This window comes from Lygodium microphyllum, chromosome 25 (genome assembly GCF_053477565.2).
Source record: "Lygodium microphyllum isolate KBCC chromosome 25, Lygodium_microphyllum_v1.1.10, whole genome shotgun sequence".
In the NCBI taxonomy this organism is placed as follows: Eukaryota; Viridiplantae; Streptophyta; class Polypodiopsida; order Schizaeales; family Lygodiaceae; genus Lygodium; species Lygodium microphyllum.
The window spans coordinates 46,371,821-46,387,510 of NC_141159.1; the positions used below are offsets into that span (position 1 = coordinate 46,371,821).

The following is a 15,690-nucleotide window of genomic DNA, read 5'->3' on the forward strand; positions in this document are numbered from 1 at the left end:
GTGTCATTCAATAGACTTGTTTTGAGTTTCAACATAATGCAAACTGCATGTAACTTTTCTAACCCTTTGAAACAGTCACAGATAAGGTGAAATGCAACCTGAATGAAAGAAATTCAAAGACTACATGCTACAGTGTGACTCAGCAATTGCTAGAAGTCCATTATAATCCAAACTAATAATTTTTGTAAATGATGCTTATCAAACAAAAATGGAACTCTCAGAATGTGTCAGCTCAAAACTAGCTCACAAAATTTTATTACTCTTACAAAGTATCGTAGCTTACTTAAACCTGTCCAAAAAGTCCTCAAGAGTCCTGTATGAAAAGTGTGAGGACCCATCTAATTTAGATCGAGCTGATAAGTAGAAGATCAACCATAGAACAAGAAAATACACCTGAGCTGTGGAGATGACAAATGCTGCAAGAAATTGGCCAATCACTTGCTGAAGTAACCACCTACAGGTAGTCCCACAAACTACAGCTTCCAGAAACCGAATTACGAAGGCTTGTGTATCCATACATTTTACCAGGTTCCAACTTCGTGAAAAAGCTCGCAGGCCCCAGTATTCTCTCTCCATTATAGTCACCCAACAAGCAACAACATAGAGGCAGTATGCTATCCCATCAAATACATAGTCAAACCCAACAAACAACCCTATGCGGAGAGCCATACTAACACTGCTCGCATCCACATCCATGAAAGGTGCAAGAAAAGCAAATGGAGTAGCTGCCAGCCTCACAACCAGTTGCTCTACCTGGTCCATCTCCATCACTCCACCAAACAATGTCTTCATGAAGAAAAGGCTCTGAAGACCCCTGAATGTTGCATGCAATATTGCCAACCACATAAGTCGTGTTACACCTGCTTTAAAACCAGATTTTATCGCTTTCCTGAAAGGAGCTCTTTTACCCATGTGTGTAGTTACAACACTGTATGCCACTGATCCCATTACAGCAGCATGCTGAAAGCCAACAACAGCCAGAAAGATGGCCATTGCTATAGCTACAAGGAAAAACATAAGAAGCATAGTCATACCACCATGAGGCATAGCTCCTTGGTCAAGACCCCGTCCACCTAATAGCCTACCAGTAAAAAAGGCCAAATCCATTGTATCAACCATGAAATCTGGTATTGGTTTTTTAGTCTCATTTGAAACTGTTTGTATCACCAGCCGCGGCAAACTGGGGTCATCATTGTCTGCTTCTTCCTTTGCAGGTACCTTCTCCAGATCACCCTTGCCATACTTTTCCTCACTGCTCTGCACCCATTTTTCTGTACTTGCATCTTCAGGATCAAAATGGTGGGGTGGCTGCTCAAGCTGACTTTCTTCTGCGTCAGAACTTGCCAGTTCAACTTCTTTACTTGTACCGCCCCCTTCTTCAGAATTATGATTCTTGTCTTTGGTTAGGAGCACCTCATCTTTCTCAATCACAGCCTCTGTGATGTCAGCTGCAGAGGTAGTCCTAGATTCTGTATCAGAAGCCTTGATGTCATCAACAGCTAAATTGGATGGCTCAGATTCAACAATTCCCCCGTCAAGGTGCTCCCTTTTATCAACTGCCAAACCAGATGCCTCAGATTCAACTCTTCCCTTGAGGTCCTCCCTTATTTCAACTGCTTTATGCTCCTCTGGTAGAAATGAAGCCAACAGTCGAGAAAACCAAGACTCTCCCTCAGGCAAAGGCTCTGCCCTAATGTTCGTCAAATCACCTTGTGGACTTTTCACAGGTGGTTTTGGGTCAAAGGAAAACTGGAAGGAGAAATTGGAGTTCTGTGCCGAGAAAGAAATGCCAGAGAGTAGAGAAGAGCGCTCCACTGCAGTCTCATAGATGGACGAAACTAATGCAAGCGTCAGAACCAGGGGGATACTTGACCTGAATGACAAAACAGCCTGTGCACACATTCCCAGTACATCATAAATTTCCAACTGGGCCCTGTGCGTTTCTCGTGCCATGGATGCACATCAATCAAGAATGTTATGTGCATAGATTGACTTCAATGTTGCTTTCAAGTGGTGCCTGCATGTATAAAACTAACAGTATCATCAGGAAGTCTTAATTAAACATAGACCCGAAATATGATCTTTCTGTTTTTGGAATTCGAGAACAATACACAAATCTATACAATTAAAACATAAGGAACATGTTGAAAATAGAGTAGAAACATAACGAATGATGGCGCCAACTATATAATCTGATATATTATGATAATAATCCACCATATGCACGTCATGAACATCAGAGCAGCTGATCCAAAAAACAAGAATGACACCAATTGCCTCTTTGGGTCATGTTTTTACAACTACCTATAAAATGCATTTCATGAGGCATTTAAGGACTAATCCACACATAGAACCGATATGAGTAAGTTATTAACCATACGAAGGACAAACATAAGTTATGAAGTGTGAATCCATAGCTAACAAGGGAGGTGAAGATGACATGAGTCGTAGGCCGCATTTCTTATCCACCCATCAGATTACTGCAACCAGGCATTCATCCAAGCAAATGAACACATTGGGCCCAATGCAGACTCCTCTTAACAACAAATCATATATCATGTCAGAACTCTGGCACTGTTGCATAATTATCTTGACTTTGACATCATAAACCAGTATAGGTTCTACAATTCCCAGAAGGAAATGTTTAGATGGCCTTTGCTCATCCTATTGTTTGCTCAACCTATGTCCCTCATCGGTTGCTTTGCACTTATACAATCCAGCTGAGAATGCTTGTTCAAGTCATCTGTGGCTGTGACCGTGCTACAAATGTCTGTCGTGTCTCGAAATCACAGAAACGAACCCCTTTTACATACAAGTTCAACACACACAAGTCTAGGATCCTTAGATGCCACAACGACGTCTGCACTTAAGAAACGTCTGTGCAAGTAGAGCACGACTGATTGCGCTGATCAAAGCTTTTGGTCGCGATCGCTCACACTTAAGTCTCCCTTACACTGATAGAGCTATGCAGCTCAAAAGTCCGGAGCAATCGAAACTCCTCTCTCTCTCTCTCTCTCTCTCTCTGCGCAGAAGAAAACCCTAGAAAGCCAGACAGTGAAAGACAGAGAGAGAGAGAGATAGAGGTGCTTACCTGGAAGAGGACGAAGAACGACGACCATGTTCGAGAATCAGGCGAAATGAAGGAAGTGGTTTTACAATAAGGCATACGGGGGTAGAGAGAGAGAGAGAGAGAGAGAGAGAGAGGACAACGACAACGCGATGATGTCAAGGAAGGTTCCCACTAGCCTAGCCTGCCCCCGACTTAGGCTGGGTTCACACTAGGCGGTGGCAGGGAAAAAAGGCTGACAGAATTCCACGTGGCAAAATTCTGTTGGTTGCTAGAAATTCCGCAAGGCAGCTCCCTTGGGCAACCTCCCCCCCTCGGAAGCTTTTGCTGCTGCCTGCTATAATATAAGACAAAAGAGGTCACCCATAATGAGGCTTGAACTCATGCGCAACCAATACGGGACCTCTCTTTCCTGAAGTAACCACACCACCTCATCACAAACTTCGATTGTTTCCCCCATCGTGTAAATGAAGACCCGGACGGCCAAAAAAATTGCATCTTCTGCTGCCAGACTGGTTTGAACCCAGCCTTATTACTTTTAGCATTCATATAGTTCTAGCCCCTTCAAGTAGTTTCGACATCTATATCTATACTATCTTTTATTTTGGGATTTCTCTAGGCTACCCCCAAACCTGATGCTGGTAACATGGCAAACGTAAGATTTTCTTAGGAGTTAAATATCGGTGACTCACCTACATCTAGTGAATTGAGAGCAGTCATTAAAGACTTTCCACGTCTCTCTATCTTTCTCTCACATCATACATACAAATTCCAGTCATTTACTAGCCCTTTCTCTCTCTCTTGCAAGTCACAATCATTTACACCTCTCTCTCTCTCTCTCTCTCTCTATGCAGCTTAACCTTTATCATCATGCCACATACCCTATATGCGACTTTTACATGTTTCCTAAACAAGGAGGTGGGTGATGCCGAGGCCCTAGTGGTGCCTGCCATTGCGAGCAAGCAAGCATTTGCAAATAGGAGGTCTTGCACCACTTCTTCCCAAGCTCTCTTTGTCTATGTACATGTCTCTTTCTCTCTCTTGATGCAGGTAGACAAAGCTATGGCTACTGCTTCTTCTCCTCCTATATATCTCATGATGCTACTCCGAATGCTTCTCAATGCTCTCTCTCTCTCTCATCCAAGCAGCTAATGAGTATTTCGTGGATTGATGATTCATATTATTTTCATTTTCATCATTCTCTTAGAGTTTGGAGCTTCTCTGTATTCTTTCATAGTTTACATTCGAGCTTGTAGATCTTCGGTTCTGAGCAGGTTCCATGGATGAAGAATATGATGTCATCGTGGCCTTAAGGAGTGCATCCTTAGTGGCCTCCTATGTGTTGATGGTCTCAAGGTGATATTCCTTTCCAATGCAATTACACCTAACAACATCTATCATGCAATAGCAAAGCCAAAACACACATACACATACACACACGAGCACATCTGAGATGTTCTTCAAAACTTCATCGGTGTCTCCATCACCCTCTAGCACACCACTATCCACTCTTGAATCATAGTTGGACTGTGCACTCCAAATCTGCTCACTTGGTATTTGCAGTCGACACCCAAGCCTCACCCTCTCAAGAAGCTCTACTTCCCTATTATTGGTGGGTGCCACAATGGCCTAAGAGGACTTGTTAAAAGTATGTGTGTTTGTAGATCTTGAACCATTGAATCTTGGTTTCCCCTCTCTCTCTCCAGCCTTCGAATGGCATGCTATCATCATTGAAGGACATGAATAGGTAAGGTTTGAGATGAGAGGTGCTGATTTGAGTATCTTGAGGAGTTTGACTGCATAAGGGTGTGCATTGGTAGGTGGCTAGCCTAATGCCTTTGTTTATGCAAACGCTTTGCCATAGCTCGAGGGGAGGTTGATTTTTCCACAAGTGACATATTGATTATTGTGGATGCTATCCAAGGTCGATGCACCTTCATGGTGGCCATGGTTGTAATTGACTTTTGCTCCGATGTTTTGCACATATCCTCCAGGTACCAACGTTGCCTGCTACTGCAACATCTTCCCCGTCCACCACATGGAGACCACCATAAGGAGGCTGCCACCTGTCACTAGGTCACATTCTCCAAGCGCCACTGACTTCTTACATATATTAAAAACCAAATTTCCATGTTGCCTTATATTTGTGTAGTTTTGCTTTCTCTCCAAGTACAAGCAGTAGCACACAAGCTTAGATTGTTGAAGTGGTGGGACAAGGATCACATGTAAAACACCTGAATTTGTTCTAGAGAAATAGAGGTGGCTCAAGAAAAGCCAAAAGCATCGGTTGGCCTTTCAATGTGTTCATTCTATTTGTGTTCTCTCTCCCTCTCTCTTTCCCTCTTTCTTCATTAAGTTGTAGCATAGGATGCTTATTAGCTCAATGAGGTGTAAATATGGCATCAAAAAGAATTCAGAGGTAGGGAATCCAACTAGGAGTAAAGTTATAGATAGATGCAAGATTGAGCGCAAATAGTACGAGTTTTGGGTTCTCATTAATAGCCTCATAGATCCTATCTAGTAGAGCAGACTAATATTTGCAATGCCCATTAAGAGATCCAGGCCAAGCATGCATAGATGGAGCATGCAAATCACAAAAATAAACATATAGTGGCCTGAGACTTTTTCTATAGTAGGGAAAGTTGATGCTTGAGTAGAGAGAGAATTTTGCCTCACTGCCCTTTTGCTATTTGATTATTAGTGGCATTATTGTTTTGTAGCACTTGATGAGAGGAGTGTGTGTGTGTGTGTGTGTGCGTGTGTGTGCGCGCGCGTGTGTGTGTACACTTAAAACATATTTTTCTATTGTAGGTAGACTCCTAGGTTGTGCACCATTTTGGGTGTAGTCTCGGTGTAGTAGGGATTCAATTCCCCTTGAGTATTTGCATTAGTGTGGTTGTGGGTTTTGCTTCTCCATACATTTTTTGCACCAAATATTTGAGGTAGCAGTACAACTTACTTATAATGTAAGTTAATTGCTCATTATGTAACTTATATATTATAAATAAGTCAATAACATCTACACTACCTATTATTTTCAAATCTTTTGAAGCTACCACCAAACTTGATGTTATTGATGTGGCATGCATCCCAAAGTCCCAAAGTTCCTCCATCGAAAGTCCATTGAAAAGTGTGAAAATATTTTATCTTGAAACAAACAAGAAACCTTTTGCTTGCATGCAATTTAGGAAGCTCTCTCTCTCTCTCTCTCTCTCTCTCTCTCTCTCTCTCTCTCTCTCTCTCTCTCTCTCTCTCTCTCTCTCTCTTTCTCTCTCTCTATGCACTCCACATGGGGTGCATTGAAGCTTGATAAGCTTGATAAGTGAGTCCTCATTGAATGCACTATGGACCCTCTCTCTCTCGGCTCCTAGATGAATGTGATGAAGACCTCGATTAGAGGGAGGGCAGCGAGGCAATGGAAAACTGCATTGAAGATGAAAAGGAGCCCCTTCTCAAGAGCCCCCCCCCCCCCCCCCCCCCTCCCCCTCCCCCCCAACTCTCTCTTAGGCATGGCTACCGTCATTTTTGCATGCTCTGATAGCAGAAGTGTCTCTGCTTGAGATTGATGGCCTTCCTTCTACATCAACATTATCATATTTTGCCAACAAAACTCAATTGCAACAAAGATGCTTGATCCAAAGGGCCTTGCCTTTAGCCTTCACATGGCACAACACTATCAACTTATTTCCTCTATTTTGCTTGTAGATGGTCACTTCTCTCACCATCAATCATCCCCACCATCATGTAGCATAGGCAAAGGAGGTGAGACTCACAAGTTCATGGTCACACGTGGGGTCCTCAAAGCTTCCACATGCTGGACATTAGCATCAATATACTAAAATAGTGACCAATTTTGAGCAAGGCTCTACCTAGGGTTCTAAGCATAGGGCCACATTGCGAAGTGATGATGATTGCATTTATAATCAAGTGGTCAAGCACTCAACATGTAGCAAAGGAAAAGGGGCCAATAAGTAGCAGAGGAAGAGGGGTGATGTCCTGGATCTTTGCAAAGGTGGGGATCTCTCTCTCTCTCTCTCTCTCTCTCTCTCTCTCTCTCTCTCTCTCTCCCTCCCTCCCCTAGCAATGCATGCACCCAAGTCCTAGGACTAGCCTTCTCTCTTCTTTTTTTGTAATCTCCTCATCCCCCTCTTTCTTCTCTATTTTCAACAAGGACATGACCACTAGAAGAGCCTGTTGCATCCAGTGAACTTGGAGCTTTGCAAGTACACTAGCTACTTTCAATTCTCTAAGAATGAGTTCTTCCAAAAGGCTATGATGCCCCTTTGAGTGGCTTATTACACATTGGCATCACAATAGAATCTCCTTTTGTGCACCTCTACCAAGATTTGATTATATTGTTTATCTTCTCCTCCCTTTGTGGTTAGCTCAAGGTGTTATCATGCAATGGGAATTTGGCTTCTCACCATTGGTATAGAAGTGGTCCATCGTGGAGCGTGGTTGATATTAGAAGGGCAAATAGATGATAGTTTGTTGTATAAACTTTTGAAGTTGGATGCTTAGGAGGGCGCCTATGTGTTTGTGCATAAATAGAGACGAGAAATTCTTCCATGAGATAGACTATAGATAGAGCAAAGTTGACTATAGTATGGAAGTATTTGCATGCATGTACACACACATATATAATATTCTTATTTTGTTCACAAACTTTTTGAGTGCATAAGTTGAGGGCATACCTTTGCAAATGTATGTTTACATTTGGTAGCATGCGAGCATGCAAATGCATTGACATTCTATCAGATAGAGGGAGAGAGCGAGCAAGTGTGTGAGACTGTATTAATGCTATGTGTGAAAATGCATGTAATAACATGATTATGTATACATATATATGAGCATCCTCAATCTATTGAGACATAAAAGTGAGCTATGCAAGATCCATGCCCATTATAAAGTGGCATAGGATTGGTACAGCAACATATGGCCATTGATTGATTCTAACTTTTGGAATGTGTGTTGAAAGGTATACATTGCAAAATAGTTTAGTGTAAAGAAGGTCTATTCTACCATGAAAATTAATAGAAACTAATGAACTGAACTAAGGAAATAACATGAAAATGCTTCAATCATGGCCATGCCATAGACATCTTTCATTATACCATAGCACAACCTAGCCATAGAAGTTGAAATTAAGATACAAGAAACAAAACTTGGTACTCACCCCAAGATGGTGATGAACAAGAAATCTCTAAGAAAATTAGTGTAAGTGTCAAAAAAGGCCCCTAACTTTGGCTAGGGCTGCCTATTTACAGCAAACCCTAAGCCCTAGTCCTCTAATCATATTACAAAGGCTTTTAGCTTATGAACCCTCCCAGCTTCAATTAGCTCTGTCCTCAAAGCCGCAAATGGGAAGATACTACAATGGGTGTAGCATAAAAGCTCAAAGGCACAAGTTGAAGAAGAATCCATGGTCCAAGAAGTTCATGACTATCTTCATGCTGCTCATGTTGTCCAAGAAAGGGTTGTCATAGTAAAAAAGTCATAACTTCAAAAATATAGCTCTGAATCAAACATGAGGTGTCATTTTGAATAATACACCTAGGAGCATCACATCCAAGCATAAAATCTTGACTTTGATGACGTCAGACCATTTATTTTTATGACATGAATTTAATACAACAAGTTGTATTAAACAATGAACTCATGCTTCTTCAATTGTTTCTCCCATAAATCAAATAAAAATCAATGATGAAGACGAGCTATCAATCATATTTGTAGGCCAAGGGATCAAAAAGTCCAGCCATTCTTCCATAGCAATCCTCCTGGATCAAATGGGAATTCGTCAAAGTGATCATCATCATGAAAACAACTGGCAAAACTATCAATGACTATGCTTGGGTCAAAAGGGAAAGAAGAATCATCCCAATGATCCCCCGAATCAAAAGGGTAATGAACATTCTTATAATCCACCTCATAGTCATCATGGTAAAATGGATGTAAAGGATCTTCATTATCCAACATGTACATATCCCAATCACCTATGGGCTGATATGCATCATCAATAAAATCACCATAGAAACCAAAATTTGCATAACCATGTCCCTCTTGAAGGATAGAGGTCTCATGAAAGTCCTCCTTATGTTGCATGCTGCCCTTAGGGAGGTTCTCATGAAGGTCCTCCTCATTGTCCTCATATTCTTCAGCATCGTTCTCCATTTTCTCTTCTTCATTATCATCATTACCATCTATGCTATCCACATCTGCATGTACTTGCTCTTCTTCATAGAGCTCTTTAGCTTGTAATGCTTTAAGTGGCTCATGTGGTACATAACCCATATGGTTGGACTGATAGTAAGTGTCATGGCTCTCATTCCCATAATGCTTTCCATAAAAATGATCATAACTACTACATTTATCCATGTCATGCTGATCATGATGGCTAACATTCACATAGACATTATCATAGGCATCTTTATAGGCATACTGTCCAAAGTCATGTGGATGAAATCTTGCACAAGAAACATGGTAATCACGATGAGAAGGCTAATCAAATACATCATGTTGCTATCCAAATGTATGCACATGCTATTCATAAGCAAAGAATCTTCACAAGCATTATATCCTTGCTCAAAGTAGCCATGATAGTCATTGCTTTGGTGAGGAATACATGCATGATATTCTTGATCAAATCTGTCATAAGAAACATCATCTTGTTGCTGACCAAAATGATTTGAATGATACCCATTTTGCTCATCATGACATGAAGTATAGCATCCATTTTGTTCAAGACATCTGCCAAAATGTTTATCATATGAGGGAGAAGTGCCATATGGTTCATATGCTGAGTTGCCATGAAATACATACTCATTCACTATAGTATCATGACATTGCTCATCATAGTTCTCACAAGTGGAAGGACTTGAGACATTAGAAATTATTGTAGGTGGTAGTCATACATCAAAGAGAGTAGTGAGTTTGTCAATACCCATCTTCATTTCCCTAATATCACTTGCCACACTTGCCAGACTAATCTTTGCATGCATGATGTCCCAAATATCCATAGACACAATTTTGGCCATAACTTGATGAATACAAGTCCAAATGGAACAAATGATAGCTCTATTTGAAGCCTATGATGTCTAGCTTCAAATGAGAGCGCTGGTTTCAATTTAGGAGTAGAAATACCCCTCTCTGTAAAAGGATTTCCAGATCTATCCACAACTGCACCCTATTTTTACTCTGTTTTGGCCCTGTTTTACCTCATGAACAATGTCTTCCACCCATAAGAAGTTGGGAGATGCTTTAGATCAATAAGTACATTGATAATCCAAGCATATTCTCTACAAATAAGCCCATAATGCACTCAATTTGTGCTCTGCAGTAGTCTAACTGTCATACATTGTATACCCTCAATGACTTGGTCAAGTGTGATCCATAGTATATGCAAAGGAAAGAGGAACCCACTTGCTTGTTCAATCTTGTTGAAAGGTGCCAAAAAGAGCATTCAATCTTGAAAAGCACTTTACTGATATTGATATTGGAAATACCATGCATGTCAAGGTCCATACATGCTATTCATACATAAAAAAACATGTCTTGAAGAGCATTAGGCTACCCATACATTTGTCTCATGCTACCATACATTTCTCTTTATGCTGCCCATATCAAAATACCCATTCTATCATGCTCCAAACATGATACAATGCTAAAAATGCTTGTAGATAACTGTAGGTCTTCAATCTTCATGAGATCTTGGTAATAATGCTTGTAGGAGTGATTCACTGATTGAAGAGTGCTTCATTACTGATGATGAACCAAATCTTCAATGAAATTATTGAGTACAAGCTATCCATTATGTCCAAGAGACAAGAAAGCTCCAAGACCTCTCATAGAAGCTTTGAGTACAAGCTGTCCATTATGTCCAAGAGACAAGAAAGCTCCAAGACCTCTCATAGAAGCTTTGAACTCTATGCATTCTTATAAGAAATGTAGCTAGAATGATCCAAGAGTGGATTGAGACTTTGAAAATGAAATGAAGTTTTATTCTTCACTGAAATTTGCCAAAATTTTTGAAGTACTATGTTGTACATCATTCCCATGAAAAGAAGGAACTCCAAACCCTCAAAACTTGCTCAAACCTTTGTCAATCTGGAGTGGCCCTGTTTGTGGAAGCTCTTGTACTTGAGGTTGAATCATATTGTTGACGAAGAACCATTGATTAAAATAACCTCAGTTCAGCTCCAAATAGTCTAGACTCTCCATGCTCTTTGTTGAAATTAAATTCCCTGCAACAAACTCTTCTTCCATAAACTCCATTGATGCTCTATTGCTTCATGTATGGTTGATGGAAGGCAAAATCCTCTTCCATTTGATAAGAGACCTTAGATATTGGAAGTAGGCAATCCAATGATGGTTGAAGAGTTCAAGATTGAAGAGAAACTCAATGAATTTAGTGGAAATTGAAACCTATGCTGTCCATAACCTCTATAGGTCAAGATAGGTCCAAATCTCTTCAATGTTGGTTCAATCTTGTCCAAAGATTGAAGTCATAAGTATGAAGATACTCTAGTAGTGGTTTATCCTCAAAACCCCCTTGATTTGGATTGAGAAATCTGAAAAATTATTAATGCTTGGCAAGAAAATCAAACTGCCCAAGCATGTGAGTACTGACAATGTCCAGCATGGTAACATTCCATTTCACCTCTATACTTGTAAGCCAAGTCTTGTTGAAATCTTGTGATTCCTTGATAAGAGTTTGAGGACCTTGCAGATTGTAAGAATACTTGAAATGAACTAGTATTTTCCCCTCCCTTTTAAGCCTCATGGACTGAGGATGAAGGACATGAATTACGACCCAACATATGCAAAGATCAGCCCTCAAAGAGCTTAGAGCCTTAGGAGGCCTGAATGTATGCAGGAAAGGCTCTTGAAACTTGAGCACCAAAGTAAGCCAACTTGGCTACTTCGTCATCGCTTCCATCGCTTCCATCGCTGAGGCAGATACGAGCTTCATCAGTTTTTGCCATTTTACAAATTAAGCATCAGTCGTAGCGGTAGACTTACTTCTCGCCATAAGCAAAATGGCATGGTACTAGTATAGAGAAGAAACTCCAAAAGATCTTGTTATGTCAGGTTCTTCGTAAGGTTTAATCTTGATTGATTGAGGTTTCATTTCAAGCAGTAATATCTTTGTCAATCCTTGGATATACCATTAGGCAAATCACTCCCTCGCTTGGTCTCAGATCAAAGCTTTTGCTAATCAAAGAGGAATAGGAGGAAATGCAAGATGCATGGCAAGATCCATCCAGCATTCTGGATTTCCCCCCTCCTTTAAGAAGAAACTCCAAAAGATCTTGTGCACACTCTAACAAAATCCAACGGCTTTCTCAGCAAGGCTTGCATTGGCACAAGAATTGATGATAGCATTGAAAGTTGTTGTGCTAGGTCGCATGATTTGGTCTAGTTGATGACCTTCGTGGCTTTGATGAGCCTCCTACATGTGCTCGCAGATTCATTTAAAGATGTCGAAGGTAAGAGGAACATCCTTTTTGTGCTTTCTGAATCTTCCAATCATGGAACTCTATGGCTTTGACATGGGGAAAGAGAAGAAGGAAGTAAGATGACGCCTGTTGCTTTGTCGTTGCGAGGAGGAGGACGACGATGAAGATTGCAATCCAACACCTGCTCTCCTCAAATTTTCTCTTCTTTAAGAGAACTTTGAAGATGAATTGTCACACCATTTTGGTTATCACTACTTCCATGAGATGAATATAAGGAAGATGAAGAGGCTAATGAAGCCATACAAGGCACGAGTCTACATTTTCAGCATAGACTTGCAAATTTATGAAAGAAGGCATGCATTATAAACATGTTGAACACTAACATTTCTGTCTTGCATGAAGTGGTTGAGGCAAAACCACCATATGGAGTGCCATTGCAAGATAGAAGCCATAGAATCAAGATAAGAGTATGATTTTTCCATGGAATCCATGAAAGAAAGCTTGAAGAGAGAGAAAAGCTTGAAGACATGGAGATCCTGGTTGGAGAAGTTCTCCATCTTCTCCTCTCTTCTTCTCTTGTCTTGTCTTGCTCGAGGCAATGGAGCTTGGAGCATGGAGCTTGAGGATGGAGTTTGCTTGAAACTTGCACTTGGATCGTGGAGCTACCAGAGTGCTTGGAGAGAGAAGGCAACTCGATCGGGCATGGAGGTAAGCTCACTACACTCGTAGAGATAGATAACATGTCGGCTATGTGAGAGGTAGCCATTAGTGTTTGGCTTGAAATGCTTGAACAATATGGCAGTTGAGCTTGAGCTCTTGCCTGTACATATTGGTCAACAGATTCAAGCCTTGAGTGCTTGCGCGCTCCAAATTGAGCATTGAAGTAGGGTTTCCGCCGAACTGGTGCTTGAGGTAGATAAGGTAGGAAGTGAGGGAGTTTGAAGAGGTATTCGATCTCCTTGGCAAGTAAGTTTTTGTTTTTTTTTTTGGATTTGGAAAGGTAGGTTGGAGTAGTGTAGTTGTGTGCTTTGGGATTTGGATGCATTAGGGTAGGAAAAAAACAAAGAAAAAAAGGAAAACATGCATTAGGTTTTCTATTGTCATAACAAGGCAAGAGGGTTTGATTTGTTTGTCGATTTGTATTTTGGAGTTTATTTGCTATTCCAAGTATACACAATCCTTCATTAGGGTCTACTCTTATGTTCTAGAAGTTTGTGTGACCCCTCGTAACCAAAATTGCTAGAATCAAGTGATTTTCGTCATCCTCGAAAACTTGTCTGCAGGAATTGGACACTATTACCAAAGTCCGATTCCTAGAATCGGTCCGATTCCCGAAATTGGATGGTCTGATTTTTGGACTCTAACAAACTCATCCTATCCAATCGGACTATCTGATTTTGAAAATCAGATATCCCAGAATCGGACGCACGAAAATTGGACACACGAAAATCAAACCATCCAGAATCGGACACTCCAAAATCGGACACCTATCAAATCGGATGTTGGATTCCCAGAATTGGACACATCAAAATCAGACACACCAAATCTGGACCAACCCATAATCAGACCATCTGAATTGGACCACTAGGACTCGGACTGTCTGATCGATCAATCACACCAACCAAGAATTGAATGTCCGATTCTGATAATCGGACTCATGAGAATCGGACAGAAAACTGTCAAAATCGGACAAGTGAATAGAATAAAGATTTGACACATCTAAGCCCTGAAACCGACCCAGAGGCTGTATAGAGCCGAAAGCACATCATAGATTTATCACCGAGCTGAAATCTAGAGCAAGTACTTTAAAACTTGGCTATGAATGGTCCTTCAAATCATGCATGGTGTTTAGCGTAACGGCCTTGTGGGCTAGGGGGATTGCCCCCCTGGACCCTCGTAGAGGGGGCTCTATGCCCTCCGCACCTCCCCTAAGTAGGTTGGAGAGAAAACACGAGCCGTGATAGGTCCTCCAAATTAGATCCTAGTGTAGTAATGGCTCTGCACAAGCATAGATTCTCACTTGCAAAACAACAACCAAAAGTCCATACTTGAACAAAGACAAACAGAGACCCTAGAACCTCAATGGGCCAATCTAGCCAACAAGGGAAAAAAGGCCATACAACAAAAACATGTATAGGTTGCATCTGGATATTGCGTCTAGTCAAAACAAAATGCAACAACATTAAGCTACAACTGCGAGGATGACTAGACATGACAGTCTTGATGATAGATACACCTTAAACGACATTGCATAGACAACCCAAGACACTAGTAGAGAATCCACATCTAGTTGTGCATTTGGGGACTCAAAGGCATGTATCAGAAGGCTGGAACTTATAAGCCAAGACCCGGAAGATGAAGATATAGTACTGCCTACTTATCTTAGGGTCAAACTCACCACAAAAAGAGACCATTGTGTCGATGCTCTCATCAATGAAGGAGCTAATTTTAATATCTTGACCTATGAAGCATGGACCCTACTAGGCCAACTAGAGCTTACACCGACTAATGCAACTCTTAGTCCTTACGAGGGACACCCAGAAGCACTTATAGGGAAGTGAAAAATCCTTGTAACTATTGAAACGGAAAGCTTGCCTATCCTATTCCATGTCCCTCCAAATAGTGCTAATTGTGGAAAGGAAACCCTCTTAGGAAGACCCTTCAAAAGGGCGACGAAGTGTGAGGCTAATTATATAGCACAAAGGATACACTTGACACTACCGGGTGTGAGGATAATCGCAACCTTTAGTAAAGGTGACTTGATCAAACCTCGAGGGAAAGATAAGGAATGCGTTGACATACTAGGCAAGCCTAGTAACAAGGATAAGGACTTGTTGAAAGAGTTGATACAAGTGCACATTGAACAGAGAGAACCAGTGAGTGAGGCCATGCTTGACACAAGAAGGTTAGGAGACAATTCCAAGGATAGGCTTTGGACTTACAAAAGACCACAAAAGAAGCCCAAGCCTTATAGACAAAGGTATCGATGGAGAGCTAGTACAATGCCGCGATGGATATCCAAAGCGTTGCTACGTGCTCAAGGGTATTACACATGTAACTGATGAATTTGGGTGCCAAAACCCCCTGCTAAATCATCTCTATCAGCTGAAGGCCAAATTGTATCAAAAGCAAAGAAGCGCATGAGGAAATCTAAACGAAAATCCAAGT

General features: G+C 41.1%; 1 protein-coding gene across 1 annotated transcript; it reads right to left on the reverse strand.

Annotated features, from left to right (window-relative positions):
* Nucleotides 1-220: 220 nt before the first annotated feature.
* Nucleotides 221-3,251, reverse strand: LOC148014171 (uncharacterized). The gene is made up of 2 exons (XM_087666899.1): nt 3,092-3,251; nt 221-2,017 (listed from the first exon to the last, which is right to left on the reverse strand). The coding sequence occupies exon 2, from the start codon at nt 1,951-1,953 to the stop codon at nt 280-282; it is 1,674 nt and encodes a 557-aa protein (XP_087523025.1). The 5' UTR covers nt 1,954-2,017; nt 3,092-3,251; the 3' UTR covers nt 221-279.
* Nucleotides 3,252-15,690: the final 12,439 nt, after the last annotated feature.

Excerpts from the sequence above, each read along its gene's own strand:
- LOC148014171 (XM_087666899.1), bottom strand. The coding sequence starts at position 1,953 with ATGGCACGAGAAACGCACAGGGCCCAGTTGGAAATTTATGATGTACTG.